General features: G+C 42.8%; 1 protein-coding gene across 4 annotated transcripts in view; it reads left to right on the plus strand.

Annotated features, from left to right (window-relative positions):
* Window positions 1-3166: 3166 nt before the first annotated feature.
* The window catches only part of GTF2E2 (general transcription factor IIE subunit 2), a 143810-nt gene continuing 128787 nt past the window's right edge, over window positions 3167-18189 (plus strand). Inside the window, exons 1-2 of one of the 4 annotated variants that reach the window (XM_030194519.1) lie at window positions 3167-3187; window positions 12501-12664. In XM_030194519.1, coding sequence (XP_030050379.1) covers window positions 12505-12664 — 160 coding nt within the window. In that variant the 5' untranslated portion in view covers window positions 3167-3187; window positions 12501-12504. Of the gene's footprint in view, window positions 3304-3418; window positions 3485-12500; window positions 12665-18189 lie in introns of those variants that run through there. The other 3 variants (XM_030194517.1, XM_030194515.1, XM_030194516.1) reach the window with 3 other exon arrangements.

The following is an 18189-nucleotide window of genomic DNA, read 5'->3' on the forward strand; positions in this document are numbered from 1 at the left end:
CTTTGTGTCATCAGCAAATTTAATTACCTCACTAGTTACCCCCCTCTAGGTCATTTATAAATATGTTAAAAAGCAGCGGTCCCAGCACAGACCCCTGGAGACCCCACTAACTACCCTTCTCCATTGAGAATACTGACCATTAACCCTACTCTTTTCTATCTTTTAACCAGTTTTTGATCCACAATAGAACACTACCTCCTATCCCACGACTCTCCAATTTCTTCTCTGTTCTTTCATGAGGTACTTTGTCAAACGCTTTCTGAAAATCCAGATACACAATGTCAACCGGTTCACCTTTATCCACATGTTTGTTCACCCCTTCAAAGAAATGTAGTAGATTGGTGAGGCAAGATTTCCCTTCACTAAATCCATGTTGACTTTGTCTCATTAATCCATGCTTTTGAATATGCTCTGTAATTCTGTTCTTAATAATAGTCTCTACCATTTTGCCCGGCACCGACGTCAGACTCACCGGTCTATAATTTCCCGGATCTCCTCTGGAACCTTTTTAAAAAAATCAGTGTTACATTGGCCACCCTCCAATCTTCCGGTACCACGCTCGATTTTAAGGATAAATTATATATTACTAACAATAGCTCTGCAAGCTCATTTTTCAGTTCTATCAGTACTCTGGGATGAATACCATCCGGTCCAGGAGATTTGCTACTCTCCAGTTTGTAGAACTGCCCCATTACATCCTCCAGGTTTACAGTGAATTCATTAAGTTTATCCGACTTGTCAGCTTTAATACCATTTCCCACCGGTATCCCACCCAAATCTTCCTTGGTGAAGACCGAAGCAAAGAATTCATTTAATCTCTCCACTATGGCTTTGTCTTCTCTGATCGCCCTTTTACTCCTCGGTCATCTAGCGGTCCAACCGATTCTTTTGCCGGCTTCCTGCTTTTAATATACCTAAAAAAAAATTTTACTATGTGTCTTTTCCTCCAACTCAATCTTTTTTCCGAAGTCCCTCTTAGCATTCCTTATCAGCGCTTTACATTTGACTTGACATTCTTTATGCTATTTCTTATTATTTTCAGTCGGTTCCTTCTTCCATTTTCTGAAGGATTTTCTTTAGCTCTAATAGCTTCCTTCACCTCACTTTTTAACCACACTGGCTGTCGTTTGGTCTTCTGTCCTCCTTTTTAATAAAAAAAAAAACAAACTGTTTTACCTGACACTGATGTCAGGTAAATGAGCTGTGATTGGCTGACAGAAACTTGGAGGGACTTAATGGAAAGGGAAGGAGGTCTACGTAGCTGAATAAGTGGTGCAGTGGTTAGAGTACAGATCTTGTAATCAGAAGGTGGTTGGTTTGAATCCCCCTATTACTATTGTTTTATTTTGGATGTCCCTGACTGCACTTGCATGGTTTTTTTTTGGGATGTCCCTGACTGCACTTGCGTGTTTTTTTTTCTTCCGATTTTTGCTCTCTGCATGGGTCCTGCGCAGCACCAACTAAACTAAAATTGCTGTGGGGGGACCTGCATACTGCTGTCATGGAGCTAGGTATGGTATTTGAGGCTGACATAGAGGCTGGAAAAAATATTTAAACAGTTTGTTTTTTAGGGTGGGAGGGGGTTAGTGACCACTGGGGGAGACAGGGGAGATCATCCCCAATTCCCTCCGGTGGTCATCTGGTCAGTTGGGCACTTTTTGGAAGCTTGGTTGTGAAAAAAACAGGACCAACTTTGTGTGGACTAAATGCTCGTCGGGTACGTCTTGCTTCTTTCCATTATCAGGCGCGGAGGTCCCTCTGTTAACCACGCCCTGGAACGCCCCTGTCCCACCTTCACTACCATTTGGCCACGCCCCCGAGAATTTCGCCCGTCCCCGTGACGGAAAGCAGTTGGGGCCGTCCAAATTCAGCTTTCGTATACCTGGTTTTGAGATGGACGTCCATCTCCGATTGTGTCAGAAGATGGGCATCCGTCTCTTTCGAAAATAAGCTGGAAAGTTTCTTAGGAGAAGGATGGCTTGGAATATGGCTGTACAATTTATTTTATTTTGATGTATTTAGTTATTTATTATCCACTTACAGAGTATAATGATTCATTATCATAAAAACACAAATCATCACAACACAATACAAATAAACATAAGTTCTTTAAAAAGAAAACCCCCAGCTGTCATCCAAATAAATAAGCTACATATTTGTACGTTAACAGCTTGCATTACAAAATGTGCCTTCAAATGTTCCACTAATAAGTGATTAACTGGATTTCTTGAAAGGATTATATAAACTTAGGATGCATGACTAGGGACACAAACATACACTTATTTATTCAATATCTCAATTCCTCGTGTACAGCCACAAAACAACCTTTTAGGGTGGATAGTGTTTACAATGAGCCCTTTATTATTGACCAGACAGAGGTATGAGTTTTCAGTTTTGGCACAGTATGTCATCACAAGAACAAAATATAAGAAATCCGGTGGACTGCATTAGGGGCTTATATCCCATTTATGTTTCAACAAAAGAGATCGGCATGAAACAAATATTTATTTATTTTTTTTACTTATAAAACCACTTGCCCCTGAAACATGTTGAACAGAATAATCCATTTGTGTATCTAAAAGATAAACTTCTACAAAACAGATGAAGATGTGATTTCATTTGCCCCAATGAAAGAGTTTTATTCTACTTCTTATTTATTTTCAATATATTCCATCATCTTTATAACACCAGGCTTCCCAAGGCAGATTACAACACCAGTTAAGATGAGCCCATCAGGAAACAGGATATCCTCACTGAAATCTGACCAGATCTGTATTCTACAGAACAGTGACGAAAAATGAGCACAAACTACAGAGTTTATAAGAGCTGTTTCTACCAAGTACAATAATTTTTAAGCTGTTTTAGTGATATTCAATTGTTATTTTTCTTCTCCACCTTTTAAGACACTGCCTAGCCTATCCAACTGAAACAGCTTTAGACTTGTTACAGATGGACCAACAATAAAGAATGACAATGTGGATGCAGCAGCTCAAAGGTTTGCTTTGCGTTTGCTTTGAGTGTATGGCAATGACAGCTGTGCAGGGGAGTGGAAAGAGAGATTATCCAAATTGGCTTCCTTGCTTATAGTGGACTAGATAGGCTCACTTCTACTCTTGTCTATTAAATCTCCTTGTCGGACATGCTGCCGCTGTGCTTGTCCTCGACGCAACTTCCTGTTTCCGGCAAGGTGAAGGCGGGATGTAGAGGGAGAGAAGTTCTGTGATGTATGTAGTAGTGTATCATAGGGGACGGGGCACCGGAGAAGGAAAGCTGTGCTGTGGGATTGTTAGTGGGCAACCTCAGGTATGAGTTTGATCGCCGGGTGGGGGAGGGTTGTTTGGGAGAGGTGCCGTATCGCGGACAAGGAGGAGAGCGGAATATAGAGGGAGAGATGGCAGATCATACGGGGGGGGGGGGAAGAGAGCCTGATCCCGAATGCGTGTCAGGAGACTGGTCCCCGATTCCCCAATGCGTGTGAGAGAGTGTGAGTATAGTCGGATGCGTGGACTTGGTATCTTCGCGCAGTAAAATCTCACATGATAGTCCCTCTAGAATGTAAGAATGACTTACTGAAAGAACAAATCATTGATCTGAGTTAATTGTTGACAGTTGTATGGTTTGAAAGTTCTGGGCCTTGTAGGGAAACTATACATTTAATGTGAGCAGATGACTTAGAACCATGTCATTGTACATATGGAAGTGATTATATGTGGTTATGAAGAGCTGTTTTGGGGCTACTTTTGGCTTGAGTGCTGCTAGAAAGTTTGTCATCATGTGTAGTGACATAGGGTAAGTAGGTTAAAGAGATCGCTGGGGCAGGTGGGATAGGGAGCATGTGTCTGTTTGCAGAGAGCCCCCCCCCCCCCCCAGCAGTAGCAGGTGAAGCCTTAAAATTCACGCCCTGCTGCTTGCCCAGTCCTGCAGGAAAAAGTTAAATTCCTCAAAATGATTTTCTTACTGTTTTCTTGTGAGCTAGAAGTGGGGGTAACTGTAATGGCTCCTTGTCTTCAGTGATGTGCTCTTTCCTGGTCCTTGTTTTATAGCTGGCAAAATGTAGCTCTGGTTCTCATAGGCGCCAACTTTTCAAAATTATTGGGGGTGCCAAGCCCAATGGAAATAACCCCTTCCTGGACACACACAAGAAATTTTCTCAATATGTGGTTGCTGAAGCACCCACAGAGTTGGCTCCTATTGCTGCTCTGTAGTGCATTTCTAAACCAAAGTGTTAATCCTATAGTGCATTAAATCCAGAACTGGCTACAAGTTTCTCTCTAAAGTTATTCCGGCAATCTTTGCAACTGCACAGTGCAGAATTTGTACAGAATTCTCCAGCCGCACTGGATTCAGCATTTTTACGCAGCATCACCAATTAGGTGACAAGAGAGTTGGTCATGTGATCTACTGCCATGGGACCTCTTTTATGTAGCACTAGGAGGGAGAACTAATTTTTTTAGCCCCTTTAGCCCATGGTAAAGCTGTGGTGAAGACTGGTTGGCTGGCCCCTCCCCCAGCTGCAGGCCCTCCCTTGACCTACCTTAACACTCCCAGGTGGTCTGGTGGCCTCTTTGGGGGCAAGAAAGAGTCACACTCTTTCCTGCCCACTGCAGCTACTCTCTGGCTGGTGCTCTACTTTTCCTTCGGCAGCCTCATGAGATTACTGCTTGAAGTCTTGGTGGCTATATGCAAGAAGCAAAGGTACTGGCTCAAATCAGTGGCAGCGGACAGGAAAGAGTCATGTTCTTTGATGCTGCTTCTCCTCATTGTAGCTCCCTGGTGAGTGCAGGTGAGGGTGGATGCAGGGGAGGGGTTGGAAACAACTACAGATGATGTGGGTGCAGCGGGGGTCTAGAAAAAATGGATGGTGTGAAAAATATGGATGGTGGTGTGTGTATAGGGAAGGGGGCTTTAATATGTTTAAATTATAACAAACTTGGAGAATTTTGCAGCATTTGCAAATTTTGTGCACAAAATTTTGCTTTTTTTTTTTTGGGGGGGGGGGGGGTGCAGAATTCCACCAGAAGTATAAACTGATGCTACCTGATATGCAAAAGGGTTTAACCGGGCAGGAGAGGTTCCCACTCTGCAACTCGGCACATGATATTCAGTGGCATTTAAAACAAACACAGAAGCATGAAGCCAGATAAGATCATATGGCCTATTCAGTCTGCCCATCCATGCCATCTATTATCCCTTCTCTCCCTATGTACTTGTCCCAAGCTTTCTTGAATTTAGATATAGTTTTTTGCCTCCATCACCTCCACCGGGAGGCTATTGTTTCACCACCCTTTCCATGAAGAAGTATTTCCTCAGGTTACTTCTGAGTCTGTCCCCTTTCAACTTCAACCTGTGCCCCCTCACTTCAGAGCTTCCTCTCAATTGAAAGAATCATGCCTGTGCCATGTAGGTATTAAACATCTCTATCATACTCTCTCTCTTGCCTTACTTCCAGAGTATACATATGAGATTTTTAAGTCTGACCACTGACCATTTCCTTGTCATCTATACCAGACTAGTCCATACTAATGGGTTGTGTCCATCTACCAGCAGAAGGAGACAGAAAATAGTTCCAAATAAGCCACCCCTTAAGGGTATTGTGCAGCCTGGAATGTTCATTATTTTCTCTGTCTCCTAGCGGATGGTGGATGGATCGTGCAGCTGCTCTGGTTTGCTGGCTGGTAGCTGTCCCAGATTCTTCTGGTGACAGTGGAGCCAGGGGTGTGCTGGTAGCTGTGTTGGGGCTAGTTTTAGATGATACTCAGTGGTCCTGAGTTCCTTATCTGCCAGCTAGGGTGATATCCAGTGACCCTTTTTCCCTCCCCTACCCCCTTGGCTGTCTTTCTAGCAGGGTGATGGTTGACTGGGGCATGGAGTAACTTGTCTCCCCTGTGGGGTTCTTCTCTTCTGTGGTGGTAGGTATATCTGAATTTCTGCCTCTGAGGTAAGCCTTTATGTATTCCTGTCACTAGTGAAGAAGGTTGTTTACAAAAAAAAAAAAAAGGAAGAAGAAGAAACTTTGTTTTTCCCTCCTTTTCTTCCTCTGAGGTAAACCTTTAGTGTCCAGTGTTCCCGTAATAAGCCATATGGGAACAGATTGATGAGAACATTGGACACTAAAGGGTTAACTCCTGTCACTAGTGAAGAAGGTTGTTTACAAAAAGGAAGAAGAAGAAACTTGTTTTGTCCCTCCTTTTCTGCCTCTGAGGTAAACCTTTATTTATTCTTGTCACTAGTGAAGAAGGTGTTTAAAAAAAGAGTTGGGGCCAAGATAGAGCCTTGGGGGAGGGGGTGTAGTGTGGGTGGAGGGCCTACTTAGCAACGATTTTCAGTCTGCTGTCTGGCTAAGTAACCACATAAAGGGCCTCTTTTATCAAGCCATGCTAGCAGTCCCCAGTGCGGTAATGGCAACAAAGCCCATTCACGTTGGGCTTCGTTGGCATTGCTACTTGACTTGATTAAGAGGCCCAAACTTAAGGGGTGAAGTTTATTTATTTATTGCATTTGTACCTCACATTATCCCACCTTTTTGCAGGCTCAATGTGGCTTACAGAGTGTTATTATGATGTAGTCATTATAAGATCTTAAATATAATCGGTAATAGGCTGAAGGTAAATGGGGATTTAGATGGAAAGGTGTTAGGTAAGGTAGTGTGAGAGGTGTTTTTTGATGCACATGAGTGGTTTAAGGAATGATTTGTTTCATTGAGGATTACTTTTGTAGGCTTTGTTGAAGAGATGTGTCTTCAAAGATTTGCGAAAGTTGGTTAGATTATCCATGGTTTTCAGGGCCATGGGTAATGCGTTCCATATCGTGTGCTTTTGTATGCAAAAGTAGTGGCATATGACTGTTTGTATTTAATTCCTTTACAACTGGGGAAGTTCAGGTTGAGGAATTTGAGGGCCGATCTTTTGGCGTTTTTGGGCGGTAAGTCCACTAGCTTTAACATATAGAGTGGGGCGTCTGCGTGGATGATTTTTTGAACGGTTGTGCAGATCTTGAACTCAGTTCATTCCTTGAGCGGGAGCCAGTGCAGTTCTCTCTTAGGGGCATCAGTTAACAGCACCAGTCTGAATAGCTCCTCATGAACAACAACCCCATCCCAAAGTCTCCATATTACACCCCCCCCTCCCTACAGCCTCTCACCTCGCATATAAGAACTCGATGGTCCATCCCATGTAGATGACTCTTAAGGAGCTTATTTCAAAACAGAAAAAGTCCAAAAAAAAATGACACAAAACGGCAGATGGGCTTCCTGCAAAACTGTTCAAATTGCTATTTTTAAAACTCTTTTAAAGATGTTTTGCTATGCAGTTGATCTAAATTTAAGGGGGGGTGTTTGGGCTAGATTGACGGGCTTACGATTTTGGATGTTTTTCTGCGATAGTAGAATATTGTAAAAACATCCAGGGAATAGGACGTTTTTTGCGAGACCTGTTTCAGTAACTAAGTGTCAAAAAGCTGCCCATACTAACCAGGTGACCACTGGAGGATAAAATGCACGACCCCGTTCCAACCCCTTAAGAGGTGAAAGTGACACACATAGCAGGCTCTGTGACGGCTTCAGATATAATGGTCATTCCTCTTAGAGCAGCAAGCAGGTCCCTGGAGTAGCCTAGTGGTTGCTGCAGTGGACTGTAGAGAAGGGGACCCAGGCCCATATCCCACTCTAACTGGTACACTTGTAGTGGAAAGTGTGAGCCCTCCAAAAACCACAAAATACTTCTTGAACCCACATATAGGTGACACCTGGAATCATAAGGGCTATTGTAGTGATGTACAGTACATTTTTTTGCTAATCCTGGAGGACTCGACATACAATATAAGGGGATTACAGTGAGATGTGTACTGGGACCTTTTATGTGAAGTTCACTGCAGTGCCTCCTAGGGTGCCTCACTGCTCTGCTGGGATGTCTGTGTGCCAGTTTACTAAGAATTGTGAGTATTCTAGTAAGACTGCTGGCCCCCAGACATCCCAGTGGCTTGTTCTTGGATGTTTTTTTATTTGAAAATGGTCATTAAAGATGCACTGAAACCAAAACTGATAGTTGTTTTTCTGGTTTGAAATGACCATGTTTGGCACTGGATTTTTGTATGTTTTTTGCAAAACATCCAAAATCGGATTTGGATATCATATCGTAAATGCCCCTCCATATGTCTGGACTCTCCACTTCTTTCAGCTTCCAAAGCATACATTACATTAGGGGCTTATATCCCACTAATACATTTTCTGTTATATCCCGCTAATACATTTCTGTTTTAAGTGGTTTACAGCATCTTAAGGGATATAGAGATCAGTACATTCTTCTGAGAATTATAATGGTTATTTTGGTGACCAGCAAATCTAATTAAAGAACATATTCTTGAATAAGAAAGTTTTCATTTTCTTTCGAAAAGTGAGGATTGGTTCTAAAGGAGAGAATGATCTGGCAATTTTTCCAAAGTCTGGCCGCTTGAATGGCAAGAGATTTGTCAAAGGGCTCTAGTCTCTTCTTACCTTTTAGATGAGGGGAAATGAAAAAGTTGGTTGCTTCCTGTCTTCTAGTTCTGATTGGGGTCGCAAAGCAGAAGTGAGTTAGCAGGTAACTGGGAATCAGTCCTTGTGTTTTGAAAAGGAGGCATGCCAGTTTGAAAAGCACTCTCATCTCGATGTAGTTTGATGTAAAAAGGAGAGACCCCGTTGAATTTTGATAGCTGAAGATAAGTCTGATTGGCGTATTTTGAATGGTTTGAAGTCTCTTAAGTAAGGTCTTTTTGCAGCCCACGTTATGTTATGTGCGACCACACCTCGCATAGTGTTCAATTCTGGTCACCGCATCTAAAAAAAGATATAGTGGAATTAGAAAAGGTACAGAGAAGGGCGACGAAAATCATAAAGGGGATGGGACGACTTCCCTATAAGGAAAGGCTAAAGCGGCTAGGGCTCTTCAGTTTGGAGAAAAGGCGGTGAGGGGAGATATGATAGAGGTCTATAAAATAATGAGTGGAGTTGACCGGGTAGATGTGAAGCGTATTCACGCTTTCCAAAAATACTAGGACTAGGGGGCATTCAATGAAGCTACAATGTAGTAAATTTAAAACGAATTGGAGAGAAAATGTTTCTTCACTCAGCGTGTAATTAAACTCTGAAATTTGTTGCCAGAGAATGTGGTAAAGGCAGTTAGCTTAGTGGAGTTTAAAAAAGGTTTAGACAGCTTCCTAAAGGAAAAGTCCATAGACCATTATTAAATGGACTTGGGGAAAATCCACTGTTTCTGGGATAAGAGGTAAAATGTATTGAACTTTTTTGGGATCTTGCCAGGTATTTGTGGCTGGATTGGCCACTGTGGGAACAGGATGCTGGTTTGATGGACCTTTGGTCTGTCTCAGTATGGCAATACTTATGTACAGTAATCAAGAAAGGATATTAGCAGCGCATGTACCAAGCGTTCATATTGATTGATTTCAAAGAATTTCTGGATGGTACAGAGCTTTCTCATTAGAAAGAAGCATTTTTTGGTCAAGGCATTAACTTGTGCCTCCAGTGTAAAAGCGCAGTCAATTTGAATGCCTTGGAGTTTAATGGTTGGAGAAAGAGTGAATCCATTTGGTTGATGGTAATCATCTTAGGGATTTGTTCTGATTTTGAGTGGAAACATAAGAATTTGTTTTTTTCAGTGTTGAATTTTAGTTTATGAGAGTGCATCCATTTTTCTAATAGGTTGCTACATTGTTGGACCCTAGATAAACTAGTCTGCAAATTGACTGGATGGGGATTAACACTGAGATGTTGTCGGTGTAGATGTAGTGGAGGAAACCATTTCTGCCTAACAGTGAGCTTAGGGATTGATGGAAAACATTAAATAATACTGGAGAAAGCGGGGAACCCGTGTGGACCCCCCCCCCACACCACTTGTTGCTCTAGTTTTGGGATATGTCTGAGTTCACTTTGACCCTGTATGATCTACTTTCTAGGAAGCCTCTGAACCACTTTAGAAGTTTCCTGTGATTTCCATTTCCTCAAGGTTCTGTAGGAGGAGAGTGTGGTCACTAGGTCGAACGCTGAGGACAGAAAATTGGAGTAGCAATGTGCTTTTTCCTTCACTTGTCAGTAGTTGGACATGGTCTAACAAGGAGCACAAAACTGTTTCTGTACTGAAGAGTACACGGAATCCAGATTGAGATGGTGGAAGAATATCTTGCGTATCCAGGTAATGAGTGATCTGTAGAGTCACCATTCCCTCCTACATGTACCCCACTTCCTACCTAATACTTCAAAACAGGAAGATGTCATCCAGTAGAACTGTGGAAACAACCTATCACTTTATAATCACTCAGTAAAAGCAAAGCGGAGGAAAAGATCTTGGACACCATATGTAGATGGTAGGACTTAACTGAACTACTTTAAAAGGGTTGTATACAGTCGCTGGTCAGAAAAACCTCCACTCAAATGTTGACATTGCAACTGATTAAAGTACAAACAGCGGAGTAAAGACAGCGATTGTCTGAAAAAAGATCTCCACTTCCTACCTATACAAACCCTCACACAACTTGATCCCTTCCATCACACAATCCAAATACAAGCATCCACCTTAGTTTCCACACTATCACCAATGTTCCTTCCCATTGTGATTGGGACACCAGGAGACAAAGCTAGGCCCGGGGTAAACAATGTGCCATTGCCAGCGCCCACTGTCTGCCCGCCTGCCCACCACCAGTTCCGCCTCCTCACCCGGTTCATATCTCTCGTGTGAGCATAAAAAAAAAGAAGTAGCTTATCTCTAGTTGAACTCCAAAGTTTTTCCTTGCCTTGTGTCCCTCCTGTACGGACACAGGAAGTTGTTTGGAGGAGTTGGGACACTTCTGAGACCAGCCAGAGGCAGGTTGCTTTCTTTTTTGATGCTACCAGTAGCCTGCAGGAACACTTCTGCGGGGAGGAGGGAATGACGAGAGAGATACTGAACCAGGCAGGGGGAGAATTTTTTTAAATCCTGGTTTGCATTTGTGCCACCCCATAGTAATGCCTACTGTCCCCTTCCATCCCCCTTCATACCAATCAACCCCATCTGTCTTTTGATGGAAAAGCATTTTCTCACCGTGACAGTGGTTTCCATACCTAGTAGGATTGATCAGGCATACTGTCTTTCCACTCCTTGAGAGTTGTGTTACTTCTTGATCTATGGGACTAAGACTGATTTGTGCTGTCCTAACTTTATCTGTGATTAAAAACTGATCACTGGTCTGAGTATCAGCCAGTGCCTGGTTAACTTCTGGGTGACCTCACTTATGCAAATATTCAGTGCTGGAGCCCAAGACATGGCTCGGCATTGACTACCCAGGCTTAATTTGGATTCAGTGGTGGGTTGGGTGTTCAGGAGTGATGTGTGAGAGAGAGAGTGAGGATGATCTCTGCCATATAAATTCTTTGGGCCTTCAATTTGAGCCTATACTATGTGGTGACTGACTTATTTGATATGGATCTAGCCCTGAATTGCTGCATGTATATGCAAGCAGAAAGGAAAGTGTCAGGGCAGTTAATCGGCTTGGTATATCGATTTGTTTTCTTGTAACTCAATGGAATTATTTATTTTATCCGATAGTTTCTTCTTATCCTTTATATTTCCAGATTAGTCAAAACAAGGGCAGGATCTTGAATCTTTTTTTTTCACAGATATGCTTATGCAGTGCTATTTCCCCCCCCCCCCCCCCCCCCCCCCCCCCCCCCCCACCCCCCCCCCCCCACCCCCCCCCCCCCCCCCCCCCCCCCCCCCCCCCCCCCCCCCCCCCCCCCCCCCCCCCCCCCCCCCCCCCCAAAGACATAATCTGGTCAGTGTAATAAATAGTCCTGAGTTGTGAACTGTTCTGTAAAGGATCCTTGGAATTCAGCAGTCATGGGCATGAATCCAGCCATTAGGTGTCACCCTTTATGGAAGGAAAAAGCAAACAAGAGGCACAAAGATGGATCTAGGACTAGCTAAATTAGAGTGAAAGTCATCTTGAGTTAGCCAGCCCAGTACGGGAAATTTGGCTCAGTGGGCTTACCAGCTCTGAAAGGTTAACAGCTTTGGAATTTATATTGACTCACCAGGGCAGGAACTGTGTCCTTTTTAATTTTTGGCATATATTGTTAAGGCCTTACTACAGCAGCAAACATAATCTGGTGGTTGCAGTCCTGAATACCTTTAAAAAATTGTTTTAAAACTGTTTGACTCATTTCCTTGGGATTTGTTTACTGTTACCCATGAGCATTGTCCACAACTCTCTTCCTCCTCCTCCCGCTTCCCAAGCGGAGCTGTGAACATTGCTTGTGCAACATCCCCAGCCAAGGTAGGTAGCAGAATCTATGAGCTGAGGATTGAATTGAGGACTGTTCACATGGCAGTATGCACATAATTATTTATTTAAGCATTAGTAGTACACAGCACATACAACTGAGCCATCCTCATTGGGATTGTTACATTTTTTTTTATAAAGTGGCTTGGTTGATTTTGATTTTTTCCTTCATTTTATGTCTTGGCTTTTGACAGAATTATGGATCCAGCCTTGCTGAGAGACCGGGAGCTGTTTAAGAAACGAGCGCTCTCTACACCGGCTGTGGAAAGACGCCCGGCCCCGACCTCTTCCGATTCTTCTAAAAAGAAGAAAGCTAAACTTGAACAGGGTGGAACGTCTGGCTCAAAGCAGCCCTCAGGTCAGTGACAAAGTGCAGACACAGGCAACAAGTTGGGGGCAAAGTAATGAATGGCTCAAAGAAGAAAGCTCTTTCATGGTTCAGCAAAAATGCAACTGCAAATCAGTTTGAGGTGTTCACTCATGATTATTCATCCTGATAATATTATTCGGAAAATCAGAGTAGGGAATTAATATGATCATTTTGGACTTGGTAATTTTTACCCTAATTGAGTTTGTATTATTCCATTATGTGATAGCAGACCAGTAATTCTTCCCTCTTCGCACCATGTGACTACCTGGATTAAAGGTGGAGTTTAAGATCACCTTTGCTTATTGCAGATATTTGTTCCATCTTTAAATTCTTTCTTATTGATTTCTTTTCACTTCAGAAGGTTAGTTTCTTTTCTTTTAGGCATGTTTGCGTCTGGCGATACCACCTAGTATGAAGATCTGTCCATTCATCTATATGCAAAGGTTAGGTCTGGTTGTGCATATGCAGACAATATAGGTAGATAGGTAGGATGAGGAAAAAAGGTTGGGAGCCAGAAGCTATATGAACAAGATGAGACTGGAAGAGTTGAGTGATGAGGCGCCCAGGCCCGATCCCTTGTCCTTGTCTGATAATGAAGAGGAGAGGCTGCAGGAGTCTACAGCCATTCTTCACTCTCCCAATCCTCCCTGCCTGTAAACAACATTCTGAGGAGGAATACCAAACAACTTTATTAGGGTTTCCAAAAAACATCCTGACACGGCCGTGTTTCGGCCCTAAGGCCTGCCTCAGTGGTCTTGATCAATTTCTGAAACCAGCAACTCCTGGGAACAAGTTAATATTTTTCACTATCACCAAACTCCACTTCTGACAAAGAGAGATCACCAGGAACAAAGGTCGGAGTAGTGGGCTAGAACAGGGAAGCCAGGGTTCAAATCCCATTTCTGCACTTAACCCCCCCCCCCCCCCCCATTACAGGGGACCCCAAACTACAGCTTGCTGGCATGGACCTCTCTTCAACCAGCTCTCATGTTGAATTACTTCTGGTCTGCATTGCTGCCACTTAATCTTCTTCACTCCTCCCCCCCCCACACCACCACCATGGTGATTCAGTTTTCCTTTACCATGGTGCCAGTTTGTAAATGCTACCTCTGACAGGCCGTAGAACAGTCCTCCTGCCTTTATCCTGCCTCTGCTAGAAGCAGAAAGTTGAGACAGAATGAGGCAGGTTGGCTCTAGGATAGCAAGGAGGTGTTGTTTGTAATTCTGGAGGCAACGGCAAGTTGAAGGACTGGGGTGGAAGAGGGGATATGCGGGATCACAGGGATGGAAAGAAGGAGAGGTGCTGAGAGATGTTCCACCATGGTGGGAAAATGGAAAACTGTTATCCTATATGCCAGGGTCCCCAAACTATTGCCTCGGAAGCATGGTACTGCAGGACAAGAAGTAAGAGAGGAGATACATTTTTGGGGGTTAAGAGGGGATCCCCCCCCCCCCATCTTCCTTTCCAGTAATATGAAAAGGTCCAGTGTGGGGATCCCTGCGCTTTCCTCAGGTAAAATTTAAGGCCCCTTTTACAAAGCCACATTAGTTATTCTTGTGTGGTAAATGAGAGGAAGCCCATTCAATTCCTGTGCGCTTCCTCTCATTTGCCACGCAGGAATCGCTAGCGTGGCTTTGTAAAAGAGGTCCTTAAATTGTAAGCCCTATGTACCTGAATTTAGTAGCTCAGGGTGAGTTACACAATCACTTTCCCACCCTGCATGAGCAGTCACTCATTTGCACACATTCATTGTTACTCTTATGCTATTCTGACACTCAAGCACCCTCCAGCTGCTCATTCACACGTAACCAACTCATTCGTTATCTGTTCAATCTTATTCATTGACATGCTCACCCCCTCATTCATATGAATGGTGCCTTGAGTGCTTAGAGTATGCTCTTCAGCTTTGAGTTTGGTTTGTGTTTTTGTTTTGTAGTTGTCATCCCCAGAGGATGTTGTCATATCTATCTTTTCTGGCTGATTAATTGTTGCTGTTTAGTGGGAAAACAGCATGTCAGATGTCTGCCATCTTGAAATCCACAGCTGCACAGCTAATGTGACACTTTGAGTATTCCAATAGATTAAAAACTGATTTGGATTTTTCAGATGTGTCAAACAAGACACCTGAACTGAAAGGTATGTATTTTGAACAGTTGGCACATCATTTTAGGCTGTAGGATGATGAGATACCTAGGTACAATATGGTTTTCAGAAAGGCTGACATCTATGCACTGTTCTTCAGAAATAGAGAACATGACAGCAGACATGGCCTGTCCAGTCTGTCCGTTCACACCTGCTGTGTAGCTCTATAATCCATGCCTCTCCTTTAGAAATCCTTGGTGCTTGTTCCATGATACCTTGAATTCTGATACTACTCCAGTAAGGGGCTGTTTCATGCATCTAACATCTGTTCTGGAAATAAATATTCCCTTAGTCTTCTTCTGAGCCTACCCCCTTTAAAAACAATTATCAAAAGCTGCTTGAAAGCCAAGAGATGTTGTTATGACAGTCAAAAACACAACAATAATTAGATAATGTAATAATAACATTTGAAAAGAGATGGGGAAAACCTCAGCATTCCAACTCTATATTACTTTCCAGGGTATAAAAGAATCAATTCAATTATCAGTCTTATGCTTATTCTACAAAATCTTCAATCATAGTGGCCATGAGGAGGTTTTTTTTTTTGCCACATTTGAGTCTTTCTCCTTAACAGAAAACAAAACTTGGCTTACTGGTCAAAATTACAAACAATAAATAACCAAAAAAGGGAGACTGGAAAACACTGTGTCCTACTGGATATGTAACAGGTTGTCATATAATTGCAGATGTCCTATTCAAAGTCTACCCCCTTTCACCATTTTTCTAAGCCTCTTTTCAATTGAAAGAGGCCTTCTCCCTGTGCACTTATACCTTGGAGGTATTTAAATGTCTCTACATATCTTCCCTTTTCTGCGAGATATTCATGTTGAGGCACCTGGATATTCATCTATAGGTGTTGTCTTAGATATCAGTTGTCCACAGCACATCGGTGGCTTCTTTCCACCTTAACAGAATACAGGCTAAATAGCTAGCAACATGAACAAGACTAATTTTGAGGACAGGCCCAGCTGTCTGGAATTCATTGCTTCTGAAAACCAATAACCCCTGTTCTGAAAGAACTTTTTCATGCGTTTTTTTCAAGAGGCCATTGGCTGAGAACAAGGTTATGAATTAGTAACATTGGGGAGCTGATGGATAATTAGGGAGGAATAGCTTTATTTTTTGTTTATTTTCTATGTTTTTAAATGTATGCCCTGTTTTTATTTTTACTTATGTAATTGTTGTACACTGCAGAGGGGTAGATTCCTTGGATTAGCAGTTTAGAAGTCGGTGGAAATAAGTAATTTCATTTCCTCTTTCCCGCTGGCTGTTCCTCTTCCTGTGCATCCAAGTATCCTGATTTTCTGCCACCTTTTAATTTTAAGGAAGAGCTTTATTAAATGCTAAGCTACAACAGTATAGTCAATAGCAAATGAAAAGACTTGAACAGCATCAGTTGGTCCAGTGTCCTTCCTTTATAAAAGTTTTTTTTCTCACTCCCACAAAATACCACTCCCCAGTAACACACGCAAGAAACCATTGCCCATAGAGACATTCTAGGCATCACAATAGTGTAGGCAATCATAATTGAATCAAAGGTTGCCATATTTTGTCTATTTTTGGAGAGTTCACCTTTTTCTCAGCCAGCAACCTTTCCATATCATATACATACCACAACTTCAGAGATCCACTTTTGAAGCTGAGGAAACCCCTCATGTTTCCAATCACCTACCAGGACCAACTTTGCAAGATAGAAACAGCGCCTTGGAAGAGCAAGCTGTCTCAACTTGAAAGCATGTACTTAACAATTGAATACAAATACATTGTGATCCCTTGAGATAGACTTCCCTGTCCACCTCTGCAGTTTGTGATAAGGACCTGTCCACCAAATGTGTTCCATGGTATCCCCTTCAGCAAAGAGGTGAAACAGCTGGAAAAATCAATGTAGCCAGGCAGGTGTGAGATACTATCTATACAGCACTAACATTTTCTTGCAGATTGGTAGCAACAGAGACTTTTCATTAGTGCAGCCTGTTCCCATTCCTATTCATTGTACTCAACAGGCAGTTCACTCTCCCAACATTGTCTGTGTTGATAAATTACTGGCTCCCAGTCCTAAGAAATTTTAGATACGGCAGCAATCGGCCCTTTAGTCCCCAAAGAGTCCTCAGATTTCTAAAAAAAAATAATGACTTCCTCTCAGTTTTCTCCTTTGAATTGCTTAGAGCTCAGTAGTTGCGTCAATATTGTCTATATGTGTAACAGTCACCCTGCAGGGAGCTGTAAGTTTGGCTCAGACTCTCAAAGCTGAGAAGACTATCCTCTTCAAGCAACAGTCCCAGTCTCCGAAAGGGACCAAGGCCTTGCCCTGGCGGAAACAAAGGATTATTGGTTTTAGGTGTTCATATTTGAAAGTTTGGCCCCCTACCAAGGGCATCCCACACAATGAAAGTATGTTTTGTAACTGAACACACGTTTTCCCCCCAAAGATAAATATTTAGGAGGAAGCTAACAGGTCCCACTAGTTCTTGCTCCAACTGAATTCAAGTCTTAAAGACAGAATCTGGAACCACTCCTCAGGCTTGGGTAGCCTGATACCAATGTAAATTGGGAACCACCCAACCCACCCTGTTTACAAGCTCAAAACACCCACTTATATATCTGAAGGAGTTTATGGTGCTAAATAAAGTTGCTCAAAATGTTTTACGCCCTTCAGACTGAGAGCACCTGAAACAAAGCAATCGAGACAAAAATGTTCATCCAGATAGCTCTAATCCTACCAATCCAAGTTCATCTCTCCAAATCGTTCTGTAAAAGGCAAACTAGTTGCAGATAATTCTCCACAAACAGGTCTGACTTCTACCATCTTTAAGATTCCTTTATGTAGCTTCCTTTTGAAGTAGCCTCTTTGAGCCTTCAAGCGACAGCGTGCAGCTTGTTCTTGGCAGGAGCATGCCTGAAGTATCAGCAGTCAGCAACACAAGACGGGTGCCATAACGCCCAGCTGAAAGTGGGGTGGCCTACTTGACAGATACTGTTTATGACATTACAGGTTACGTCCTGCAATGTCTTTGGCTATCACTTAGCACGTCGGCATGGGTGTAGCGTTGGGCAGCAGATGCAGCATCGGTCAGGTTAAACTGCTGTTTTGGGGCAAGTAGCTATTGGAGAAGATCTCGATAACTTGGTGAAAGAACTGGGGGAAACTAATCCACAGTAGTTGCTGGAGAATAAGCCAAAACCCTCTGGTCAGCCGTCTTCATGAGGCTCCCGCCTGAGACAGCAGGTGATTATTATTGTATTAAACCCCCTATTGGTGTTACAAATCTTGGTCCAGTTTGACTCAGGAGGTCTTAGATTTCATACAGGGTCTCTTGAGTTGCTTGGATGTGAGAATGATTCTGACATCATTCTACTTTTAAATAACCAG

The sequence above is a fragment of the Microcaecilia unicolor genome, chromosome 2 (genome assembly GCF_901765095.1).
Source record: "Microcaecilia unicolor chromosome 2, aMicUni1.1, whole genome shotgun sequence".
NCBI classification, from domain to species: Eukaryota; Metazoa; Chordata; class Amphibia; order Gymnophiona; family Siphonopidae; genus Microcaecilia; species Microcaecilia unicolor.